We start from the raw sequence: 23,185 nt of genomic DNA on the forward strand, positions 1-23,185 counted from the left end.
TCGCTAATGAACGTTCCTACGAAAACTTGTTACCGATGATTTGGCTGACAATCAGCCAGTATACTACTGCCTTCAGAATGGGTTACATATATATAAAGGAGTTTAATGTCTCTGTGCCAACTGCTAAAGGACACTATTCTGTATTTAATTTTCAATGACATCATGCTGCTGAAACAAAAGAAAAAAAAAAGAAAAAAACGGGCAAAAATTCTTTAAAAAAGTTGTTTTCTATGAATATTAAGTTTTAAAAAAAAATACCCTTTGTGACACAACTGTGCCTTTAAAGGTGTTGTCTCACATCAGCAAATAGCATTTATCATGTAGATAAAGTTAATACAAGGCACTTCCTAATGTACTGCGATTGTCCATATTGCTTCCTTAGCTGGCTGGATTCAGTTTTCCATCACATTATACACTGCTTGTTACCATGGTTATGACCATCCTGTAATCCAGCAATGGTAGCCAGGATCACGGGAGTGCACATAGGCTGGTGCTTTTTCCTACAAGCACTGCCATCTCTGTTGGATTGTAGGGTGGTCGCAACCCCTGGAAACTATCAGTGTATAATGTGATGGAAAAATTAACAATCACAATACATTAGTAAATGCCTTGTCATGATAAATGCCATTTGCTTAAAGGGGTTCTGCAGTTCTTTTAAACTGATGACCTATCCTCTGGATAGATCCTCAGCATCTGATCGGCAGGGTTCCGACACCCGAGACCCCTGCTGATCAGCTGTTTGAGAAGGGAGCGGCGCTGGCAGTAGCGCCGTGGCCTTCTCACTGTTTACCGCAGGCACATTGATGTCACGACCAGTATAACTGGCTTGGGAGCGGCTAAACTACATTTAAGTGAACGTCACTGGGCGTGAGGGAAACCAAGAGAAGACCACGGCGCTACTGGAGCGCCGCTGCCTTCTCAAACGGCAGATCGGCAGGAGTCCCGGGTGTCAGACCCCCACGATCAGATGCTGAAGATCTATCCAGAGGATAGATCATCAGTTTAAAAGAACTCCCGAAGCCCTTTAAGTAAGACAACCCCGTTATGGATTAAGAGTACCTTAAATTTAAAGTAGTTGTCTAACCACATGTCCCTGTTTGGGATCCCACTCTATAAGCCAAGGTGGAAAGCAGCTAATGAAGAGACTCTAGGGAGACAGCCTGTCCGTATATTACATATTCGGCCAAGCATTTGTTATGGTTTGTATATTAGCAAAAAGCAGAGGGGAAATAGAGTTTTAGATCAGAGATCCAAAAGTTGATTAGCTCAAAGCGTTGTTTTAATGCACACAAAGACCAGTAGGGGCTCCGGTGAGTTAAAATTAGTAATCACCGAAGTCTTGTGAAACTTCAGTGAATAACTTCTGCATTAAATTTTTAATCTTGAAAAACATTTTAAAACAGGAATCCAAAGTCTGCTTCGGTACAGACTGGTACCTCGGATCCAAGTTTCAAAAAGATACAAAAAAGTTAAAAATCAAATCCCGAAGTTATTCACTGAAGTTCAGAGAGACTTTGGTGATAATGAATTTCCCTCGCCGGAGCCAATACATTTCAATGCTGTACGGAGACGAATCGACTTTGGATCTATGATCCAAAGCTCTATTCACTCAACACTAGAAGTAACACATGACTGCAGGACTGCACCTGATTTGCTTCTCATGTTGTACATAAAAGATGGATATACAATAAGGTTTTTTTGGTGCAGATTTGTACAAAGCCTTTACTACACAATGTCGAACATTTCTGCTTAACTGGTTCTCACCTCCTTTGGTGGTGTCATTCTGGGCTTGAATGCCAAGCGAAAGGGAGTTCTGAATAGCAGCGAGTAGGTCAGTGGCTTGGCTTATTAGCTTTGATGCCTCGACTACTGCACTTGTCTAGAAATAAGAGATCAAACATTTAATTAAGCAACAGTATTGCTAGATCTCACATACAAACCACTAAATAATAAAAACCTTACCTCCTTCTTTGTAAAAGCCATTAATACAGTAAGCAAAACACGAGTAAACTTGACTCTGCTGAATACTGCTAAGCACTGCTGGTGCTGAAAAAAGGAAACGAATAATAAATGCAGCAAATCCTATTAAAACTCATATGCAACCTTTTTTTGCAACAACAGATGTATACAAGTTAAGCTCCTTTCACATTGTGTTTGGCAGAAATGTGTCTGGAGTATTTCCTGAAAAATACTGCACACATACTCCACTGTGAAGGCATACAGTGGCATCTATCGCCCATAGGGTTCTATGTTGAAAATATATACCATGCAGTATAATGTTTTTCACTGCATGGAGTTGCACAGCAGACTGCGCTATTCCATAAAGCAGAAAAAAAAAATATATTTAAAAAACAGGGACCAAAATGACACCCTTGGCCTCAGTTGGGTGAATGATGCCTATGGATACGTTTTATATATGCACTGGGCAAAAGGGAGTGTGAAAACCAGACATTAACCCCATGCAGTTAGTAAACCGGCCTCTATTACCAGGAAACTTTCATTATTGTGTAGGTTTTTTGTCAGTAAAAGTTTCCTGAAGGTGGGAAGCGTTAAAAACTCTGATGATTCTGTCTGAACAATATTTTCTTACTTACATTCCTTCAGTTAGTGATATTACCTCAAGCTCTACTTCAGGATCTCTTGCTTCACCTTGTCTACTCCTGGTACTCTAAAATATGTGGGAAAAAACTCAATCACTTTTTAATGTTTTGGACAAGAACTGTTCACTTAAAGGGGTTGTCTCACTTCAGCAAGTGGCATTTATCATGTAGACAAAGTTAATACAAGGCACTTACTAATGTATTGTAATTACCCATATTGCCTCCTTTGCTACATGTACACGACCGTGCCGTGTTTTGCTGCCCGCAAGTTGTGGGTCAACAAAAACACAGATATCGCCCGTTTGCGTTACGCAATTTGCGGAATGGAACAGAATGGGTTGAACATAACAGAAATGCCTGTTCTTGTCTGCAAAACAGACAAGAATAGGACGCTCTTTTTTTTGCAGGGCCGCGGAATGAAGCAACAGATGTGGACAGCACACGTAGTGCTGTCTGCATCTTTTGCAGCCCCACTGAAGTGAACGGATCCACATCCAAGCCGCTAAAAATGCTGCTCAGATGCAGACTCAAACAACGGTTGTTGAAGTGAAACAACCCCTTTAACTCTATAATGAGCAATCCCCATACAGTGCTTTGTTTCAGAGAGTCATACACATATGGAGCGGGATTAAAGCTCCTGCAAACAAGCAGGAGCTGGTGACACCAGGCAGAGCAGAACTGCAGGGTCTTAGACCCTGAATAGCACTGCCTGTATACAATGCCCAAGGGCGTTGTATTCCCCTGTAACTGGGGCTCCTTAGAGGGAGAATAGCCCCCATAGTAACCACAGTCCACACAGGACCGGAAGCATAACGTGCCATCTACATGTATTTCAACACTGACGGTGTGTATACGACATGTCACACTTCTGGGCCAGTGCAGCCCTGTAGCACAGGAGAAGATAGATCAGCACTGGTATCCAGTATATTACTTTCAGCTTCTCTACCAGCTTCAGAATGGAAAGAAAGGTATAGAACATAAACTAATATTCTAGTAATCTCTTTGGATTAAAACGGAATAAAAGCAATCAGGGACTTACTGCAACTGAAAATCAAAACTAGAGCATATGGAAGCTACCTTAACTCTCCTTTGCAAATCTTCTTCGACGTCTTTTAACATCCCTGGTGTTAAAAATATAAAAATTTTGATTAGGATAAAAAACACACAAAAAATAAATTGCATAACTACACAAGAAATAATATAAAATACCTGTAACTCTGAGATCTGTTACATTATTAGCCATTTTAAACCCATAGGTCATGGACTGGAAGTCTTCCTATAAAGAAAAATACTAGTGACTTCTTATGCTTCCTTTAAAACACGAGTATATTGTTCTTTAACCATCAGATGGCTAACCTCTTCAAATACAGCAGCTTTGTTCACTTTTTCTCTAGCAATATCACATATCTTCAGGATTCCTAGTGCAAATGCTTTCATAGCTGGGTCTTCTATGAAATCAGGATTATGTACATAGAGGCACGTGAATACAGTCTGTGCTAAGGAATGACCCTCCAACCAGGTTATCTGTGGTAAAAAAAAAAAAAAAAAGTCAATATAGGAAGAAATGCTACAAAGCATGCAGACTGGTCTAAAGGCCCCTTTACATGGCCTGATATAGTAAGTTTTCCTTCCCAACAATCGCCTGCTCATGAGTGGGGGAGAAAGCTGCATTAACATGCAGTGATCACCTCCACCATATGGGGAGGAGCGATCGCTAATGCCATAGCTCGTCCCCGTACAGAACCAATGCTGGCAGAGAAGGGCTATTTAGGTAACTGCACCAATGATCCTATTACCTGATGAACGAGCATTTTGCATCCTTCAGAGATAATCTGCCCAAACATCGGGCAACGTAATGGGCCCTTACATTTACAGCCAGTGGCGTAACTAGAAATGACTGGGCCCCACAGCAAATTTTTTAATGCTTCCCCCTCCCAGCAACTTCTTTGCAACCCCCACTCCTGCGGCTAGTTAAGATTGCTCTCTCAGATGAGGCCCTGCAGCCACTCATTCCGTATCCTACAAATATATACTGTAAGTCATGTCACTGTATATACTGATACTGTACACATGTCATTGTATAATACCGTTTAGGGGGCCCTGACAAAATCTTTATCCTCCTCCTGGGTGGGCCCCAAAGCAGCCGCTTCCCCTATAGCTACGACCCTGTTTACAGCACTGGGTACAAAACAATTGAACTGTTGATTATTAAGGGACTGTCTGTGTTAATATAAAACGCTGGTCAGACAGGGAAGGGGCTAAAACAACATAAGACGTCATCCTCCCCAGCTCAAACTCACTCCACTCCATCGCTGCCGTTCTGGCCCTCCTGGGCCAAGATTTCTTTACATAGCTACACCAGCGACATGTCTGTATACTTGGCCGCTGCAGCCAAACACTGGCCTTAGCTATCTTGTGCCAAACTGGTGGGTAAAACTTATTTCAACGCGTTGCATGATTTTATTATTTTTTTTAACTATAACATAAAAATAATGTAATACTTACCAAGCAACAAAAACATGTATCCATAATTCCAATTAAATCTGGCCACGTTAAATCCTTAATTTTAATGCTTCCATCCTTTTGGGGGGGGGGAAAAAAAACAAAAAAAACTAGCAACTCTGTCAGCTAAAGTAAAGTAACATAACTATATATTTGACAAGAAATACAACTTGTAAATAAATGTGGCCAGTAAATTTTCATGTGAATCTACAGCATGTATAAGATTGGTGATTTTTAAAGACGACCTGTCACTGCTTCTAACATAGCTGTTTTAGCAACTATATGAATCCCTACAATATTAGGAATTCTGGAGCATCGATTCTTATGACTCTATGTTGTGCCATTCCTTTATTATTCCTGCTAGAAGTCAAGAACGAATTGCTAGCAGTTTGCAATGAAGGTCCAGATGGGTGTTACTAGTTTGGGGGGGGGGGCTGCACTGTCTGACACTATCCAATCAATGATGCCAGTGTCAGACTGTGCAGGGACACCCCCCCTCCCCAACTTGTAACACAAAGATGTACCTTCATTACTTCTAGTAGAAATAATAAAGGAATAGAACACAGAGCCGTAAGAATAGCTGCTCCAGAATTATTATTACACGGGGATACAAGTGGTTACCAAAAAGACAAGTCAGGAGAGGTGACAGCTCCTGTTTAAAGTGGTTTTCAATCAACAGCTTATAATGGTCTCACCTTGTTAATCCCTGCTGCCCTCGTACTGACACTTTCCTAGTCTCCCATCAGTCTTCGCTTACCGGACTCTAGCAATGAAGTGGCTGCCACGACGATGTGTCTACCAACAGTAGTGCAGTTCTGACACTACATCACTAGAGCAAAATGATCAGAGACTGTTGGGGGAACAGGGACACATTGGCATGAAAGCGGCAGGGAATAGAAAAAGTGAATATTATTACTTTTGTTATTTTAGACCATTGCACACTGTTTGTAAAGAAAAACTTTAAGGATTGGGGAAAGTACATAATGGAATTACTGCTGTGTACATAACGCCAACATATTCCACTGCGCTGTACCAAGATGGTCACTGCACACATTAGTCCTCAATAGCAGTGACGGAGCAAAGTACTGAAAATTTTGATTCGGCTGCATCGCCAAACGTTGCAAAAAAATTAGCTTCATGACGAATTACTTCATCTCGGAGCGCATTTCTTTGTAAGTAGTGGGTGCAATGACAGGTGGCGTGTTCATAGCAGATAGCAGCATCTGACGGCATTAATACAATGTAAAAGAATTTTTTTTTTAAATGAATAAAATCATACTTCCCCTCATTTATTTGATCGTGAAGAGCCAGCTGCCACCATCTTGATTCAAGTTCTAGCGTGAAATCTCGCACGGCATGTAATGACGTCATCACGTTGGCCGGCGTGGTGACATCATACATCAAAGCGCACAGTATTTTGTACAAGATATTCAATCAAGATGGCGGCGGCCAGCTCTTTGCTCTTAAACAGATAAGCTAAGTTATGATTTATTTATTTTTGTTCCGCCATTCAGGGAAAATCGATTCTCAACCCTGAAGCATGAGGAATCTCGGCTTTGCGGTAAATCAAATTTTCCCTGAAATTCGGATTGGATTTCACTTTGTGGGGTTTGATTCGCTCAACCCTACTCAATAGGACTACAAATCTAAATTACCTACACCCATCAAGATTTTTGGCTAATTTTGGCACAAACTAACCTTCATAGCCTGCTCAAAATTCAGAACCTTTCGATTAACCTGATTTCCAATCATCCCAGCATCCATCTTAGGATCCATCATTTCAATGGCTGACATGGCTTCAAAAAGGCCAAAGCTAGAAGTCAAAAAGGAAAATGTTACTATGTCATCAATGTAATTTTACATTACTGTCACACTTCTACTTACAGCTTGTCGTGAAGCAGCTCGCCCAGCTTCAACTCTGCAAGGAAGAAATTACATCTTACTTTTAAGCCATAGTTCAGAAAACATTTCATTAGCAGGATACGAACAACTCAATACATTTCCTGTAGAAATTCTTATTATAGAATCAAAAAAATTAGCTTCTATGCATTACTTTCTTTTGCTAGTATTGCCACTTCTAAATCTTCATTTCTCCAGCACACTGCACCAAACTGCGTTCAGTCTGATCTTGCAGCAATACTGTCCACGAGCTTATCTCGTAACCGTGTGGTCTCAACCGAAGATAAAATGGGCATTGGATATAGCAGGGAAGACTGTTTTTGTGGTAAAAAAGGTGGAACAAAGAGTCTTTACACAACCTTAAAAGGTGATAAAGTGTATGAAACTATCCTTTTTTATCCCCAAAAATCACCCACACAATTATCTTTTAGTGGTAATGCAACAATTTGCCTGACAATCTATTACAAGATCACACTCACAAATTTTTATATGATACTCTGCGCATCTGAAGGGTTGTCATTCGAATGTTAATGACTCAAATGAAACAACATTTGCTGCTCAATAGAATTGATTATCTACTTGTGTAAGTAGAAGATATGTTATGTTGTCTCCTCCAAAGGAACATCCAACATTTGAATATGTGGAAATCAAATATCATCTAGATAAAGGTCCCTTTACACTGCTCAATTGAGCAGATGATTGTTGGGAAGGAACGCTTCCTTCCTGACAATCGGCTGCTCATCAGTGAAAGAGACCTCAGCCATTACATGCAGTGATCCCCTCCATAGTATGCAGAGGAGAGATCACCAACGCCATTGCTCGTCCCAGTACTGAATTATTGTTTGCCAGGCAGTAGAGTGCTGTTTAGATAGCATGATCTGCTGTGGCGAAAGATAATTTAGGTGACCGCATGAACGATCCAATTACTCAATGAATAAGCATTTTGTTCATTTATTGAGTAATAGGAGGTCCCATTACACCGGCAGATTATTCTACAAATGCTTGACGCAATTATCTGCCCAAACATTGGGCAGTGTAAAGGGACCATTGAGCAAGCAAATCCTGAGAGGTATGTATCCACAGCACTGGGGTGGTGGTATGGTATGAAGACACATACCAGCCAGATGCAGGCCTCTCTTTTCGACTCCATCAGGTGAATGGAAACCTGAAGGTATGTAGAAATGCAGCCTAAGATACATTTAATAGGTTAACAAGTAGGAGACGGATGGATTGGAGAATGACTGCAGGATCAGACTACCACCATACGGACACAAAGCGCATTTGCTATATGCGGACTGGTTTCCTTTGCCATTTAGATGCATTGAGGAACTAAAATGAAAACTTTAGAAGATAGACCTGTCTGGGTATTAATGGTTTTAAAAATAATACAAGGGATACTTGTAGTGTAGCAACAATTCACAGGCAAGTATTCCAGGCTTGGCAAACTTTCCTACAGCACTGTAGACAATTACCGCTACACGCATCTCTGAATTCCTGGGTTATATCTATCCAGCTTGCATTGGTCTTCCCCATCTTGTCTGGCATGGAGATTTCCCATCCGGAATCATCATCTTCAACTGATGCTTTCATCACCATGACCGTGGTCACTAAGAGTAAAGATGGACACAACACACAATTAGGTTACATGCAGTAGCTGTGTATTACATGACTGTACATCTGGTCAGGGAAACCTTTCCCATAGTGGGGTTTTTATGGTTTCGCTCCAATGGCCCTACTTTCTCCTGGGGCTCATTCACATAACATAGGCCTGGGTGGGATTTGTACAGTTATTACAGTTCTGTGCAGGCGATCGGTTCCATTTATGAATGGACACAAAACGTGAAGTAATAGTGCATGTCTACCATCACACACACACTGTAGTGAACATTAAACCGCTTCTCTGCCCCAAGATGCCCAACTTACCCGAAATTGTTCTTGAACTAGTATAAGGAGTATTAAAACTGATGTGGTACCAGTCAAGAAGGTTGTACCGAATGCTACGTTTTCTCCAACCACATAACCGTACATGCCCCATACATAAGCACACTGCATACGTCTTAAGCCCCATGTCCGCCCCCGTTCACAGCAGGACCAAGTTTACCCAAGGTTCCCTTTATCTGGGCCTCCTGGTACCCGGTAGTGGGTTAGAAAGCGTCCATCAGATTCCTTCTCTCCGTATCAGACAATGTTGTTTCATCAACTGCCTTCATTTGGGAAAAAATCTGTCAGAGGCTTTTTCTTTGTGTCTTTCCAGGTCTAATAAGGCTGGATTCACATCACGTTTTTGCCATATGTTAAATGTGCACAAAAAAAAAATAAAAAAATACATGTGTTAAAGAATGCCTCAGAGTCAGACTGATGCCATACAGTGGCACCCGTCAAAAAAAAATAAAAATTATTCACATACATGTTTTTTTGCTGGACTTTGCAGGATGGAAAAGCATAGTACACTACGCTTTTGGATCCTGCAAAGAAAACGTATACGTTAACATACTTTTTTTTTTTTTTACAATGGAATTGTATGGCATCTGTCTGAGGGGTCCGTTATTTTTGTGTACATTAAACGTATGATAAAAAAAAGTGATGTGAACCCAGCCCAACCCATCCATCCATCCATCCATAAAAGATGCTTCATAGTGCCCACTACTTCCTCCACGGTCAGAGAGTTAAAGGGGTTCTCCTGGAATTAAGAAAATGAAAATACTTAAATATTACGTCATAAATATATTACCAAATACCTTTTATTAGTTTTAATGGCTCGTTTTGTCTGGGGGGCAATCATTAGGAGAAATAAAATGGCCGCCATCCTATTAGTACACACAAAACCCGTCCTCCTCCTCTCTACTTGTCAGGGATTATGATCCTGAATACAGCTGATAAGATCTTCAGCTCAATCTCTGAAGGAAAGGAGCTCATTAGGAGACATGAAGTACAGGGAGGATGGACAGGACAGACTGTGGTAATGGAGACTGCATACAAGTGCTGCTGCTCATTATCACATCCCCACCTCCTCTATGTACTTCATGTCTCCTCATGAACTCCATTCCTACAGAGATTCAGCTAAAGCTCATATTAAACTGTATTCAGGATCATAACCCCTGATAAGCAGAGCAGAGAGGAGGATGAGGCAGCTCTTTACCTCAGTGCTCTGAAGTAACTTGTCCTGCTGTGGTATTAGGACAGGTTTTTGGTGTACTAATAGGACAGCGGCTATTTGGTTTTACCTAATGATTTGCTCCCTAGACAAAACGAGCCATAACAACTAATGAAAGGTATTTGGAAATATATTTATAATGAAGTAATATTTAAGTATTTTCATTTTCTTAATTCCTGGAGAACCCCTTTAAACCTGTATTAGACAGGCAGATTATGCAGGTGATTGTCAGGAGGGGAGCGCTCCTTCCCGGCAATTGCCTGCTCGTCAGTGGAGGAGACAGCTGCTATTACATGCAGCAATCTCCTCCACAGCATGTGGAGGATTGATTGTTATGCCATCACTCGTCTCCATACTGAATCATTGTTTTCGCGATTAGACAGCACAAACTATGAACCTGTTGAAAGATTGGGATTAACCAATGAATGAGCTCGTTTATCAGGTAAACGTTGCCAATTTTACACTGGCAGATCATTGGTAACGAGCGTTACTATGAACGCTCGTCAGTCGCGATCTGGCAGACAATGATCTAATACACCCTTTAGACTGTAACCAATGCCTCAAAATGCATTTCTTAACCGTTAATAAAACTAAGTGGACTCCCTTCTTCGCTACAACATCTGAGGCCTCAGCTTCTTGATCTCTAGGGATCTAGTGAACGACACATTACTGTGGGGTTAGACATACTTCTTTTATATACTGAAGAGCCTTTTGTCATAAGGATTGTAATTTGGGACATTGCCACAAACCATGGGGCAGAGCTGCTTTTTGTAGATTACAATTGGGCTCCATCAAAGCCTCATTTACACGTCCGTGAACCACGGACCGTGTGATACCGGCCTGGATTTCTTCAGAGTGCAGGAGCGCACTGAGTCATTGGTTTCTATGACGCCGTGCGCTTCCTGCTGCCGCACAGTAATACACTGGTATAGATCATACCAGTGTATTACTGTACTGTGGCGGCAGCAGGAAGCGCACAGCGTCATAGCAACCAATGACTCTGAAGAAATCCAGGCCGGTATCTCACGGTCCATGTTTCACAGAGGTGTACATGAGGCTTAAGGTGGTGGGAAGGCACATCCCTCGAGGAAAGGTCAAAGGCGTATGCAGCCTTATGCATTAGGCCTCTTTCACACGACCGTGACGGATTGGCTCCGGATGTGTTCAGTGAAACTAGCACCATTTTGCAAGCAAGTTCAGTCAGTTTTGTCTGCGATTGAGTTCAGTTGTTCAGGTTTTTCAGCGCGAGAGCAATGCGTTTTGATGCGTTTTTCACACGCGTTGTAAAAAACTGAACGCATCGCGCCCGCACTTGCTTCCCGATGCAATGCGTTTTTCACTGAAGCCCCATTTACTTCTATGGGGGAAGGGGTGCGTGAAAAACAGAATATAGAACATGCTGCATTTTTGACGCAACGCAGAACTGATGCTCATGCACACAAACTAGGGGTGCACCGAAATGAAAATTCTGGTCCGAAACCGAAAATTCAGGATACCCCTTGACCGAAACCAAAACTGCCTTTTTGCCCAAATACTTTTAAAAGACCCCCCACCCCATAACAGTGCCATCCACAGACCCCCACCCACCCCATAACAGTGCCATCCACAGACCCCCCCCACCTCATAACAGTGCCATCCACAGACCCCCCCACCTCATAACCGTGCCATCCACAGACCCCCACCCACCCCATAACAGTGCCATTCACAGACCCCCCCCCCCCCCCCCATAACAGTGCCATCCACAGACCCCCCCCCCCTCCTTCATTCAGAAAGTAGGCCGGGCACATGACGTCAGTCGTGACGCTGCCGCTCGTCTGCCCGGCCGGCCAGCATTAAGATAACAGCCCTGTGAGTAGGATGTGGCTATATTGAATGTTCTACTGCAGAGGGGGCCTCATGAATAGAATCCTTATTAATTGCACACTTTTTATAACTACTGGAGCTGGGGGCCGGAGCACAGTGAACGCACCGGCCCCCAGCTCCTCCTCCCAGTCCCTCCCCGCTATTTTCTGCCGATATGTACAATTATCGGCCGAAATGGATTAGGTGCATTTTCGCCCGATATTTTCGGCTGCCGGAATTTCGGTGCACCCCTAACACGAACCCATTGAAATGAATGAGTCAGGATTTAGTGCGGGTGCTATGCGTTCACCTCACGCGTTGCACGCCTTATACGGAGCTGCATTTCCCTCCAGCTTTCTCTACTAATCACCATTCTTATCTTTCCCATGCCTTCCCTCATCATTGTCTCTTAACTCTACTTCCCATTGAAACACCATTGCTGTGGTCTTAAAGGGGTTGTGTCATCTCAGACAGTGGCTGCACATCACTAGGATATGCACCCATTGTCGGATAGGTGCATGTCCCAAAGTTGGGACCCGAACCTATTCCATAAACGGAGCCTTGAAAGTCACGGAGGGCGCACTGCGCAATAGAGGATGCCCTCCATTCATTACTATGGGGCCGACGGAAACAACCTAGCGATATGCCCCCATTGTCAGAGATGGGAATAGCCCTTTAATGGATTGGGTGTTCTAGAGTCTAGGATACATGTCAGATAATGGCATTGCACGATAATTGGTGCCAATTAAAGCCGCAAACCAGGCCTGTCTATCATGGTCTCCTCATCAAATGCTTTTTTCCACAGTTTCATCAACTCCTCTCAGTGATCGCTGCCTCTTTGCCAACCAACCCCTGCTTGCCTTGTCCTGTCCCATACTATGTGCCAGGCTGCATGCGCAGTAGACGGCTGATATTGCGCATGCCCTAGGGAAGCGCTGTCTCCCCGAGGTTGCCCGTCTGCAATGGTCATGATGGCAGCGCAGGGGGAGGAAATAGCTGTACAACCCTCTGCCTTCTACACGGTCAGTTATTGGTGCAATTAAAGCAAAGGCCTAGAAAACTATTTTAATGTTGAGGTGCAGAGTCAATGAAGTTTAATATCTCAATTTCAAGGATTAGCACACACAAAAAAAGTCACATTTAAAGGGGTATCACCATGTCAAAGTGCTGGCATTTCCCTAGAATATGCCCTCACTTTATAGTCAGTGGGTGTCTGACATCTGGGACCCTGTCAATCTTGAGAAAGGAGACACATGAATCAGGGCTGCGGTCCCTTCGTTGTTTCTCCATGTGAAATGACGCTTCGGAAAAGAGAAGGCCCGCAGCTGTGACACAGTCTTATAATAGCTGGGGGTCCCAGAGGTAGGACCCCCGCTAAGCATTGAATCTAAAGATTACTTACATTGCCATGGTGAGACTTGGGGGATAAGCTGGGCATCAAACTATTGGGCATGTTAGATAGATATCCAACAGGAGTGAACTTTGTTTCCCTGCCACCAAATACATTATAGATCCAAGCAGGGCCGGTGCAAGGATTTTTGCCAACACAAGCGAAGCTACATTTTGGCGCCCCCCTCCCCCCCACCCCCTTCTCCTCTCTGTGGTCCTGGTATCTTCTCTCTGCTTCAGACAATGGCTGGTTTAAGGACCATATTTTTCGCCCTCTAAGACACACTTAGGTTTTAGAGGAGGATAATAAGAAAAAAATATTTTCCATTACAGCTCAGGTCAGACCAGCAATCAGACCCCCAATGTTAATCAGACCTCAGATCAGAACCCCATGTCAGACATCACCCCCCAGCCATCAGCCCCCAATGTCAGCCATCAGACCCCCATGTCACATTTCTCCCCCTCCATGTCACATTTTTCCGCCCTCCCCCATAATCTAATGTACATGAAGCGTAACAGCCAGTTATCTAGGCCCAGGACAAAGCGACACTAACCTACTCCCCACCAGGGCCAACAGTCCCTGATGTGTATTCGCCACTGCAGTCAATCTGACCTCAGAGGTGAGTGTCTTCAAGTGGTACGTGCACCAGCTAGGGACAGCGATTGGCTACAGCGGTGCATGCGACTCCGACTAGACGTTTACATGACTAGAGACTGAAAGGGGCCTGGACTGGGTCCTTTGCCCTGGAAAGTTGCAGTGTTAAATATAGTGCTGTCCGGGTCCTATATAAAATTTGGGTTAAAGCTGGAGAATCCCTTTAAAGGGGTTGTCCCATCGGGTACATGGACAGCATATCACTAGGATAGGCTGTCACTGACAGACATGAACTCCTGGGACCTGCTCCTATCCCCAGAACGGGGCTCGCTTCTCATGCACCGCTATGGGAGTTCTGAAAGTAGCCGATTGGGAAAAAAAAATATTACGCTGCGAATACCAGAAGAAATCCTCCATGTGTTACCTGCGGCAACGCGGTCAGAAAATCCGCACATAGCCCGTGCTGTCAGCTTGTATTGGCAGACATGCTAGGCTGGGCATTTACAGCTTACATGCATGGTTTGGGCCCTGATCAGTGGGGCTAATAGCAAAAGGCCGCTCGTCCTGGAAACCGCGCCAGCTACGTGGATTCATTCTCATTTCCATCAATGGACAGGTCATGTTAGGCATTTTTACTGCAGACAGAGGTGTGGAAAACCGCAGGAAAAACCCCAGCATGTGAATATGCTCTAACGACCCTCATCAGTGTATGGCCACCACACATACTACAGGCTGAGCGCCCCCTAGCGAGCCGAGTTCCCCCCTAATGTCCGCACACACTGCTCTCGGTGGGAGAAGTCATGCAGGGGACATGTTCTGCACATGATGTTACTTCCTGACAGAACGCTGGTGACAATGACACTAACAGCTGAGGACAGCGCCGCTTCCTACAGCCCGTCACCGCCACCATGTCCTGCCTGGACCCGCTCGCCGTCATTACCCTCCTGCCATACCTCAGCAGTCAGCTCAGCTCTTCCGCCGCTTCCCGCAGCCGCTGTCTCCACGTTACGCAGCACAGAAGGCCCGGCGTGATGACGTCACGGTAGGCGGGTTTCTCCTCTAAGGCCATGCTTTACTGACTACCAGAAATGGAGATGACATACTGTGGCTCTAGGAAGTGAGGCTTACATTGTGTATGCGGTCAAAATGCAATATATTACACGTGACGTTCAGAGGAAAATACCGCGAGATTTCACGCTTTCGCGATTTCCTTGTGTCACTTGTCAGCTGCCTGTCAGTGAGCTAGCCCCTGGAACTTCTGGTAGCAGTGGGAGATCTGACAGAAAGGAGTAGCTCGCTGGAAGTAACCAATCAGAGCTCAGCTGATAGTAACCAATCAGATCTCAGCTGGAAGTAACCAGTCAGATCTCAGCTGGAAGTAACCAGTCAGATCTCAGCTGGAAGTAACCAATCAGATCTCAGCTGGTAATAACCAGTCAGATCTCAGCTGGAAGTAACCAATCAGATCTCAGCTGATAGTAACCAATCAGATCTCAGCTGGAAGTAACCAGTCAGATCTCAGCTGGAAGTAACCAATCAGATCTCAGCTGGTAGTAACCAATCAGATCTCAGATGGAAGTAACCAATCAGATCTCAGCTGGTATTAACCAGTCAGAGCTCAGCTGGTAGTAACCAATAAGATCTCAGCTGGAAGTAACCAATCAGATCTCAGCTGGTATTAACCAGACAGATCTCAACTGGTAGTAACCAATCAGATCTCAGCTGGAAGTAACCAATCAGATCTCAGCTGGAAGTAACCAATCAGATCTCAGCTGGTAGTAACCAATCAGATCTCAGCTGGTATTAACCAATCAGATCTCAGCTGGTATTAACCAATCAAATCTCAACTCGTATTAACCAGTCAGATCTCAGCTGGTAGTAACCAGTCAGATCTGATTGGTTACTATCAGCTGAGATCTGACTGGTTACTACCAGCTGAGATCTGAATGGTTACTATCAGCTGAGATCTGATTGGTTACTACCAACTGAGATCTCATTGGTTACTTCCTGCTGAGAACTGATTGGTTACTACCAGCTGAGACCTGATTTGTTACTACCAGCTGAGATCTGATTGGTTACTTCCACCTGAGATCTGATTGGTTACTTCCAGTTGAGATCTGATTGGTTACTATCAGCTGAGATCTGATTGGTTACTTCCAGTTGAGATCTGATTAGTTACTATCAGCTGAGATCTCCGCGGCTTGCATACACGCCTTGGTTGGTGTAGTGCCGTGTAAGTACAATCTGTGCACTGCAGGGTAAGGCTACTTTCACACTTGCGTTCAGAGCGGATCCGTCTGGGGTCTGCCCAGACGGATCCGCTCATATAATGCAGACGATGGGATCCGTTCAGAACGGATCAGTCTGCATTATATTGTAGAAAAATTCTAAGTGTGAAAGTAGCTTCAGGCGGATCCGTCCAGACTTTACATTGAAAGTCAATGGGGGACGAATCCGTTTGAAACTTGAGCCATATTGTGTCAAATTCAAACGGATCCGTCCCTATTGACTTACATTGTAAGTCTGGACGGATCCGCTTGCCTCCGCACGGCCAGGCGGACACCCGAACGCTGCAAGCAGCGTTCAGGTGTCCGCCTGCTGAGCGGAGCGGAGGCTGAACGCCGCCAGACTGAGGCATTCTGAGCGGATCCGCATCCACTCGGAATGCATTAGGGCAGGACGGAAGCGTTCGGGTCCGCTTGTGAGCCCCTTCAAACGGAACTCACAAGCGGAGCCCTGAACGCTAGTGTGAAAGTAGCCTAAAACAACCGTACGGATTTACACCATTTTAGTTTTTTCGGTTGCAGGATATCCACAAATAAGACATTTGCAGCCCTCGGTGCTTTTTCTAAAAGGAGAAGGAGAAAAGAAAAAAACTGTTTGTATACCGTCTTTTTATGACACGCACGGTCCGAACCATATATATATATATACTCCGTGAAAGTGTGATTGACCCCACAACACTCCTCGGACCTGCAGCGCAGCATTTTTGCGGACTGGTGATTAGACAATTTTCTTTTGTACTGGGTGTAATTACACCTGCTCACCGCTGCAGAGGCCGCGGCGAGGAGGCGCGTGCCACCTCTTCATACAGCTGATTCGCGGGGGTGTGGGACCCCCGCCGATGTTATATTGATGACCTATGCTGAGGATAGGTCATCGAAATTAAAAGCCCGGAGAACCCCTTTAAGGTCTTTAAAAGGAAGTCTGTCACAGACGTTCCACTGATTAAACTACCATCAATGTCCATCAGCAATGTCCATCAACATACCTGAAGGACGTTTTGGAGTCATTGAATGTCCAGGAAAATCATTCTGCCTAATGGATATAATCTGCACAGGAGGCACTGAGGCAGTAGCACACAAAGGGAAATGTGGTGCGCAGGTGCGAGAAGCTCAGCAGAGGGCACCTGCGCAAGATTTGGAGCCTCATCACCCTGAGGTCAGGGGAGAAGGGAGGAAGCCTTGGTAGGTTATGGGAGGAGCAGATATAGGAGAAAGGGGGCAGGCTTGGGCACTTTGAATAGAACAGCCTGTCCAACTGGGCATTTGGGAGCTGATTTGCATAGGAATAAAAGTTATTTTCCTGGATATTCAACGACCACCATAATGTCATAAAGGTATGTTGGACATTGCTGGTAATTTAGTGTAAGTCTGTGACAGACTCCCTTTAAGCCCTTCAGCACCACCACCGTATATGTATGTTGGAAGTGCGGGATTTAAAAATGGCCCCAGGTTTTTATTGGCGATCGCAGATATTTAACCAAATATGATCATGGCATCTAAGAGCTGAAAAACCCAGGAGCCCAGGGTCGGAACACCTTCTCCTCGCTGAGATCGGGGAAGGCAATACTTACTAATAATAGGCCTGAGGTTGTACAAGGCTACTGGTCCTATTACAAGTATTTTCCAATGTTGGCCTGCAGATGGCAGCACTGCAATGGAGTATACAGACGTTTCTACAGTCCTGCTCATCGTTATTGGCCCCAATGAAGTTTAAGGCTGCTTTCACACTAGCGTTCGGGTTTCCGTTCGTGAGCTCCGTTTGAAGGAGCTCACGAGCGGACCCGAACGCAGCCGTCCAGCCCTGATGCAGTCTGAATGGAGGCGGATCCGCTCAGACTGCATCAGTCTGGCGGCGTTCAGCCTCCGCTCCGCTCGCCTCCGCACGGACAGGCGGACAGCTGAACGCTGCTTGCAGCGTTCGGGTGTCCGCCTGGCCGTGCGGAGGCGTGCGGATCCGTCCAGACTTACAATGTAAGTCAATGGGGACGGATCCGTTTGAAGATGCCACAATGTGGCTCAATCTTCAAGCGGATCCGTCCCCCATTGACTTTACATTGAAAGTCTGGACGGATCCGTCCCAGGCTATTTTCACACTTAGCTTTTTTTAGCTAATATAATGCAGACGGATCCGTTCTGAACGGAGCCTCCGTCTGCATTATTATGGGCGGATCCGTTCAGAACGGATCCGCCCGAACGCTAGTGTGAAAGTAGCCTTAGTACATAATGTGGAATATCTCCTGAAAAAAATGAATCAAGTGAAACAGCTTTTTTGTATAGAGCACTCAAGTTAAATACAAAAGAGCAAATGATAAACAGTTTAGAACAAAAAACAATGGGAGGCAAAAATAGAAAAAGCTTGATGTGACACTGGTGTTGGCACCCTTTACATTTAATTAGTATGGAAATGCATCTTGACTCGCCTGTGGTAAATCACAAATGAGAATCGCCTGTGATAAATTGTCAGTGCCCATGTGACATGAATTAGCCAATGAATGATGACTTCAGTGTTTAAAAAAGCCACATGTTAGGCCCTGTTCTGCAATGGTGAAGACAAAGGAGCTGTCTAAGGACATCAGAACTGTTATTATTAGCAAACACAAGACTTCCAAATGGTATAAAGCCACCTCCAAAGATCTTGGTATCCCAGTTTCAACAGTGCAGAATGTTATTAAGAAGTTTGCCAAGCATGGAACCGTCAAGAACCTTCCTGGACGTGGGGGAAAGAGGAAAATTTACAAAAGAGGTCTTCGAAAGTTGGTGTGAATGGTAGAAAAAACACCACGTCAAGCATCCAAAGACCTGAAGGCCAACCTGGAACAGTCTTCAGTCGTGGTTTCAACAAGTACCATACGCCGCACAGTAAACCAAGCAGAGCCTTATGAGTGAAGGCCAAGGAAGAAGCAGAAAAGAAAAGACAAAAATGAACGACTGATCTTTGCCAAAATGTACCTTGAGAAACCACAATCCCTCTGCGAAAATGTTCTGTGGACAGATGAAACAAAAATTTAGATTTTTGGCAATGCAAAGCAACAGTTTGTTTACAGATGGAGCAATGAAGCTTATAAGGGAAAGAACACCCTACCAACAGTTAAGCATGGTGGAGTATCCATAATGCTGTGGGGTTGCTTTGCTGCGTCTGGTACTGGAAGCCCTGACCGTATCACAGGAATCATGAAATCAGAGAATTATCAAGAGATTTTAGAGCGAAATGTCCTACCCAGTGTAAAAAAACTTGGTTTGAGTCGAAGATCATGGGTTCTCCAGCAAGACAAGGACCTAAAGCACACATCCAAATGTACACAGGAATGGTTAAAAAATAAAAAATGGACTGTTTTAAAATGGCCAGCGATCCCATTGAAAATCTTTGGGGTGAGCGGAAATCTGCCATTGGGAAAAAGAACCCTGCAAACATTCAAGAGCTTGAACAAACTGTAAAGGAAGAGTGAGAGAAAATTCCAGATAAGAAATGCAAGAAGCCTATTGTCATGGTCCTTCCCATGACAGAGGTGAGAAGATCTGAGAGACTGGCGGCAGGGTATCTGACAGTGAGGGTATCTGACAGTCTCTCTGTTTTCGTCTTGCAGTGTTGTCAGGTGCAGTTTGTGGTCATTATTGAGGTTCTTTTTAGTTCTGACTCACACTGCTTACTATGCAGTTGATATTTCGGATAGGTTTTCCAGGGGAAGTGACAACTTGTCTATGCCTGTACGTATTGATAGACGCCTGAGGGAGAGATCTAAGGTTCCTCTAACATGGGACGCACTATCATGTGGGGAAGGGCCTCTTCGCACACTTTGGGTAGGGAGGTACTTGAGCTCATGTCGGATGATGAGCCAGTGCAGTTGGGGGAAGTCACTCCTGGACCTGATGATAAAACCTTTAGGGTTAAGCTCCATTTAGACGTTCGTAGTGCATTGCGGATCCGCAATATACCCGGCCGGCACCCCCATAGAAATGCCTCTTCTTGTCCGCAATTCTGCAGCTGCGGACCGGAAGATCGGGGCTGCGCTCCGGAAATGTGGATGCGGACAGCACACTGTGTGCTGTCCCGAACTCTTCCGGCCCCATAGAGAATGAATGGGTCCGCACCTGTTCCACATAATTGCGGAACGGATGCGACCCATTCTATGGAAGTCTGAATGGAGCCTTAAGAAAAGACTCTGCTTTTTCCGTGGTAAAGGGAGACATTTTGTTAACGTATGTCCTTATGTTAAACGTCAAGGTGAAAAAGAGAGAAAACGAATGTGTTTAGTCCTCTTCTTACTCTTGGTAGTGTGAGTGTCACGGCGGTGTAACAGTCTCAGTGTTATTTCGCCGTTACACGATAGCCGTGCATTTGTGAACTGCTCTTGTTTCCCCTGTTCCGTCCCTGTCTGGTGCGTGATGGGTTAACTACTGGCTCGGTGTGGCCACTAGGAGTTTATTAGCCTGTGGCTTCCAGGATGGAGTCAGTTGTACTCCAGCATTTGTTGGTGCTGGAGCTTTGCTCCTTTCCTAGGTGTTACATCTGCCCAGTCCTTGAGTGCCACCTAGTGGGACATCAATGTCTCCCTGATGTCATCTTCCCTGCCGATCCCATTTATATGTTTGGTGTCGTTTTTGTTTGGGTTGGTGTTATATGTCTGGTTGTTGTTACATGTCTGGTGGTGTCTGTTGTCCAGCATGTTTGCTAGACATTCCCCTGTCTGTCTGTGCCTTCGAAACAGGGCCTCAGGGTTCCCCGGAGGGGGGCGCCACAAGTCAGTAAGCAGCTCTGCCTGGGGCCGCCATGCATCCTGTCTGCATGGGGTCCAGGCAGTTACTGGTGTGCTGGATTCCTGTGTAGATTGTTTGTGCTGTGTCCTGTTGGGTGAACGGGTTACAGTACTGTTGCATGGGGTCCAGTCGTCGTTGTTTGCAGCGACAGGTAAGTGCGTGTTTCTGGGATTTTACCTGACGATCCAGTGGCTGTTCACTGCCTTTCCCTTCCTTGCATCTAGGCCGTTTGAGACTCTTGTTCTTCAGTGTCTTGGAAGAACAGGTCGTCTCACCCCTGCTCTTATTCCAGGGATTATCAGGGCGACTCCTGGGTATAAGCCGTCCTACCATTTGGGTCCGCTTATACAGTTAGTAGTCAGAGCTAGGATTAGGGAAGCTCTAGGTGGTGACCTGCTCCCGTCTGCTCCCCATTGTACGTTGGGGAGTTTCCCCCACTCCCCACCATGACAGTGGGTGAGTAATATTAGGATGTACTTTTGTCATTTACCGGTAGTACCCGATTTCACCTGCCTGCCAAGGTGGGACTAGACTCCAAAACTGTGGGAATTGAAGTATTTATTGACAGTGGGGCAGGGGTTAACTTAGTGGATGGCCAGTTCATCCGTATGCATGGTTTGACAACAAGCGCACTAGACAAAAATATTTCGGTGTTTGCGATTGATTCCACCCCACTCTCACAAAAGTGTTTGTCACAAATGGTGCAGGACATTCGCCTAAAGGGGAGAGATTCTCATCAAGAATCCATTTTGTGTTTTGTGCTGGAGGGTCTGCCTGCTCCTCTGGTGCTAGGTTTACCGTGGTTATCCAAACATAACCCTACCATTGATTGGCAAGCGAGACAGATTCTTGATTGGAGTGATTTTTGCATAGACAACTGTTTTAGCACGTCGCTTTCTGTTGTAACTACTAAAATAGTACATTCTTTTATTTTGGATTTTTCTGATGTATTCTCTAAATGTGGAGACTAGGAGTTACCTCCACATCGGGAGTATGATTGCCCAAGTCTCGATTGTATAATCTTTCTGAACCCGAAAGAGTAGCCATGCGAGAATATATCACCGAGAGTTTGGCTAAAGGTCATATTAGGCCATCCAAATCACCAGTGGATGCAGGGTTCTTCTTTGTTAAAAAAAAAAAAAACGACGGAACTCTTAGGCCATGTTTGGACCTCCATAAGCTTAATCGCATTGTCTGTGATCCCTATGCCCTGTCTTTGATCCCAACTCCTAGGGCCTTCCAGGGTCTCCAGGGCTAAGGTTTCGGTGTATGAGTATTTCCACCTTCAGGGTCTACTCATACTGGCACGAGTCAGGGAGAGGTCTAGGGATTCTTGTGAGGTCACCATCCCACTCCCTTAGCTTTGAGGCCTAGACTCCAGTCTATTCCTTCTGTGTGTTATCCCCTCCCCATTACCCATGACACGTATAAATGGCTACAAGAAACATTTTCAGGCTGTCATTAATGCCAAAGGGTGTGCAACCAAGTATTAATTAGGGGTGCCTTTATTGCTGCACATTCTGTTTATTCTGTTTCTTCTTTGAAATTACAACATATAATTTGAAAAACAATATTTTATTGTTGTATTACTTTGGATCACTAATTAAAAAATCATGAGGCTATAACTTTGGTACATGTCCATTTATTTCTGAAGATATTGTACAGTCTATGAAAAAAATTAAGGGGTGGCAATAATGGTGAGCAGCACTGTCTGCAGTAAAGGAGTATTCTGGTTGTTTGAAGCTATCCCCTATCCACAGGATAGGGGATAACCATTAGATCAGTTGTCCTACTCCTGGGACCCCCACCGATCATTAGAATGGGGGCCCTGTACCCCCTGCAGCCCCCCTGAAATGAATGGAGTGGCTAGTCAGGCATGCATGTGGCTGCTCCATTAATTTCTAATGGAATTCCGGAGCTAGCCAAGTGCAGTTCTCACCTATCTCCATAGAAATTAATGGAGCAGCCAACGAACAGCGTGATGGAAAAGAAAATCAAAATGGCCGATTCATCTTTTTTGCGTTGCTTCACCTTCTGCAAAAAATTTTATAACGTGATCAAAGCTATACACACTCCACTAGTATCAATAAAAATTACAGATTGCCCTGCAAAAAAAGAGCCCTCACACAGGTCTGTAGACATAACTTAAAAAAAAAAAAAATAT

At 44.6% G+C, this 23,185-nt stretch overlaps 1 protein-coding gene across 2 annotated transcripts in view; it reads right to left on the reverse strand.

Annotated features, from left to right (window-relative positions):
* NAA35 (N-alpha-acetyltransferase 35, NatC auxiliary subunit) overlaps positions 1–15,238 on the reverse strand; it is a 56,171-nt gene extending 40,933 nt beyond the window's left edge. The window contains exons 1-11 of one of the 2 annotated variants that reach the window (XM_044273618.1): positions 14,935–15,238; positions 8,474–8,608; positions 6,987–7,020; positions 6,801–6,915; positions 5,106–5,180; positions 3,957–4,124; positions 3,810–3,876; positions 3,678–3,721; positions 2,618–2,668; positions 1,963–2,046; positions 1,765–1,879 (exon numbers count right to left, since the gene is read on the reverse strand). In XM_044273618.1, the coding sequence (XP_044129553.1) occupies positions 1,765–1,879; positions 1,963–2,046; positions 2,618–2,668; positions 3,678–3,721; positions 3,810–3,876; positions 3,957–4,124; positions 5,106–5,180; positions 6,801–6,915; positions 6,987–7,020; positions 8,474–8,597 (877 nt within the window). In that variant the 5' untranslated portion in view covers positions 8,598–8,608; positions 14,935–15,238. The remainder of the gene's footprint in view (positions 1–1,764; positions 1,880–1,962; positions 2,047–2,617; positions 2,669–3,677; positions 3,722–3,809; positions 3,877–3,956; positions 4,125–5,105; positions 5,181–6,800; positions 6,916–6,986; positions 7,021–8,473; positions 8,609–14,934) is intronic. The other variant, XM_044273622.1, reaches the window with a different exon arrangement.
* Positions 15,239–23,185: the final 7,947 nt, after the last annotated feature.

The sequence above is a fragment of the Bufo gargarizans genome, chromosome 1 (genome assembly GCF_014858855.1).
Source record: "Bufo gargarizans isolate SCDJY-AF-19 chromosome 1, ASM1485885v1, whole genome shotgun sequence".
Lineage (NCBI taxonomy): Eukaryota > Metazoa > Chordata > Amphibia > Anura > Bufonidae > Bufo > Bufo gargarizans.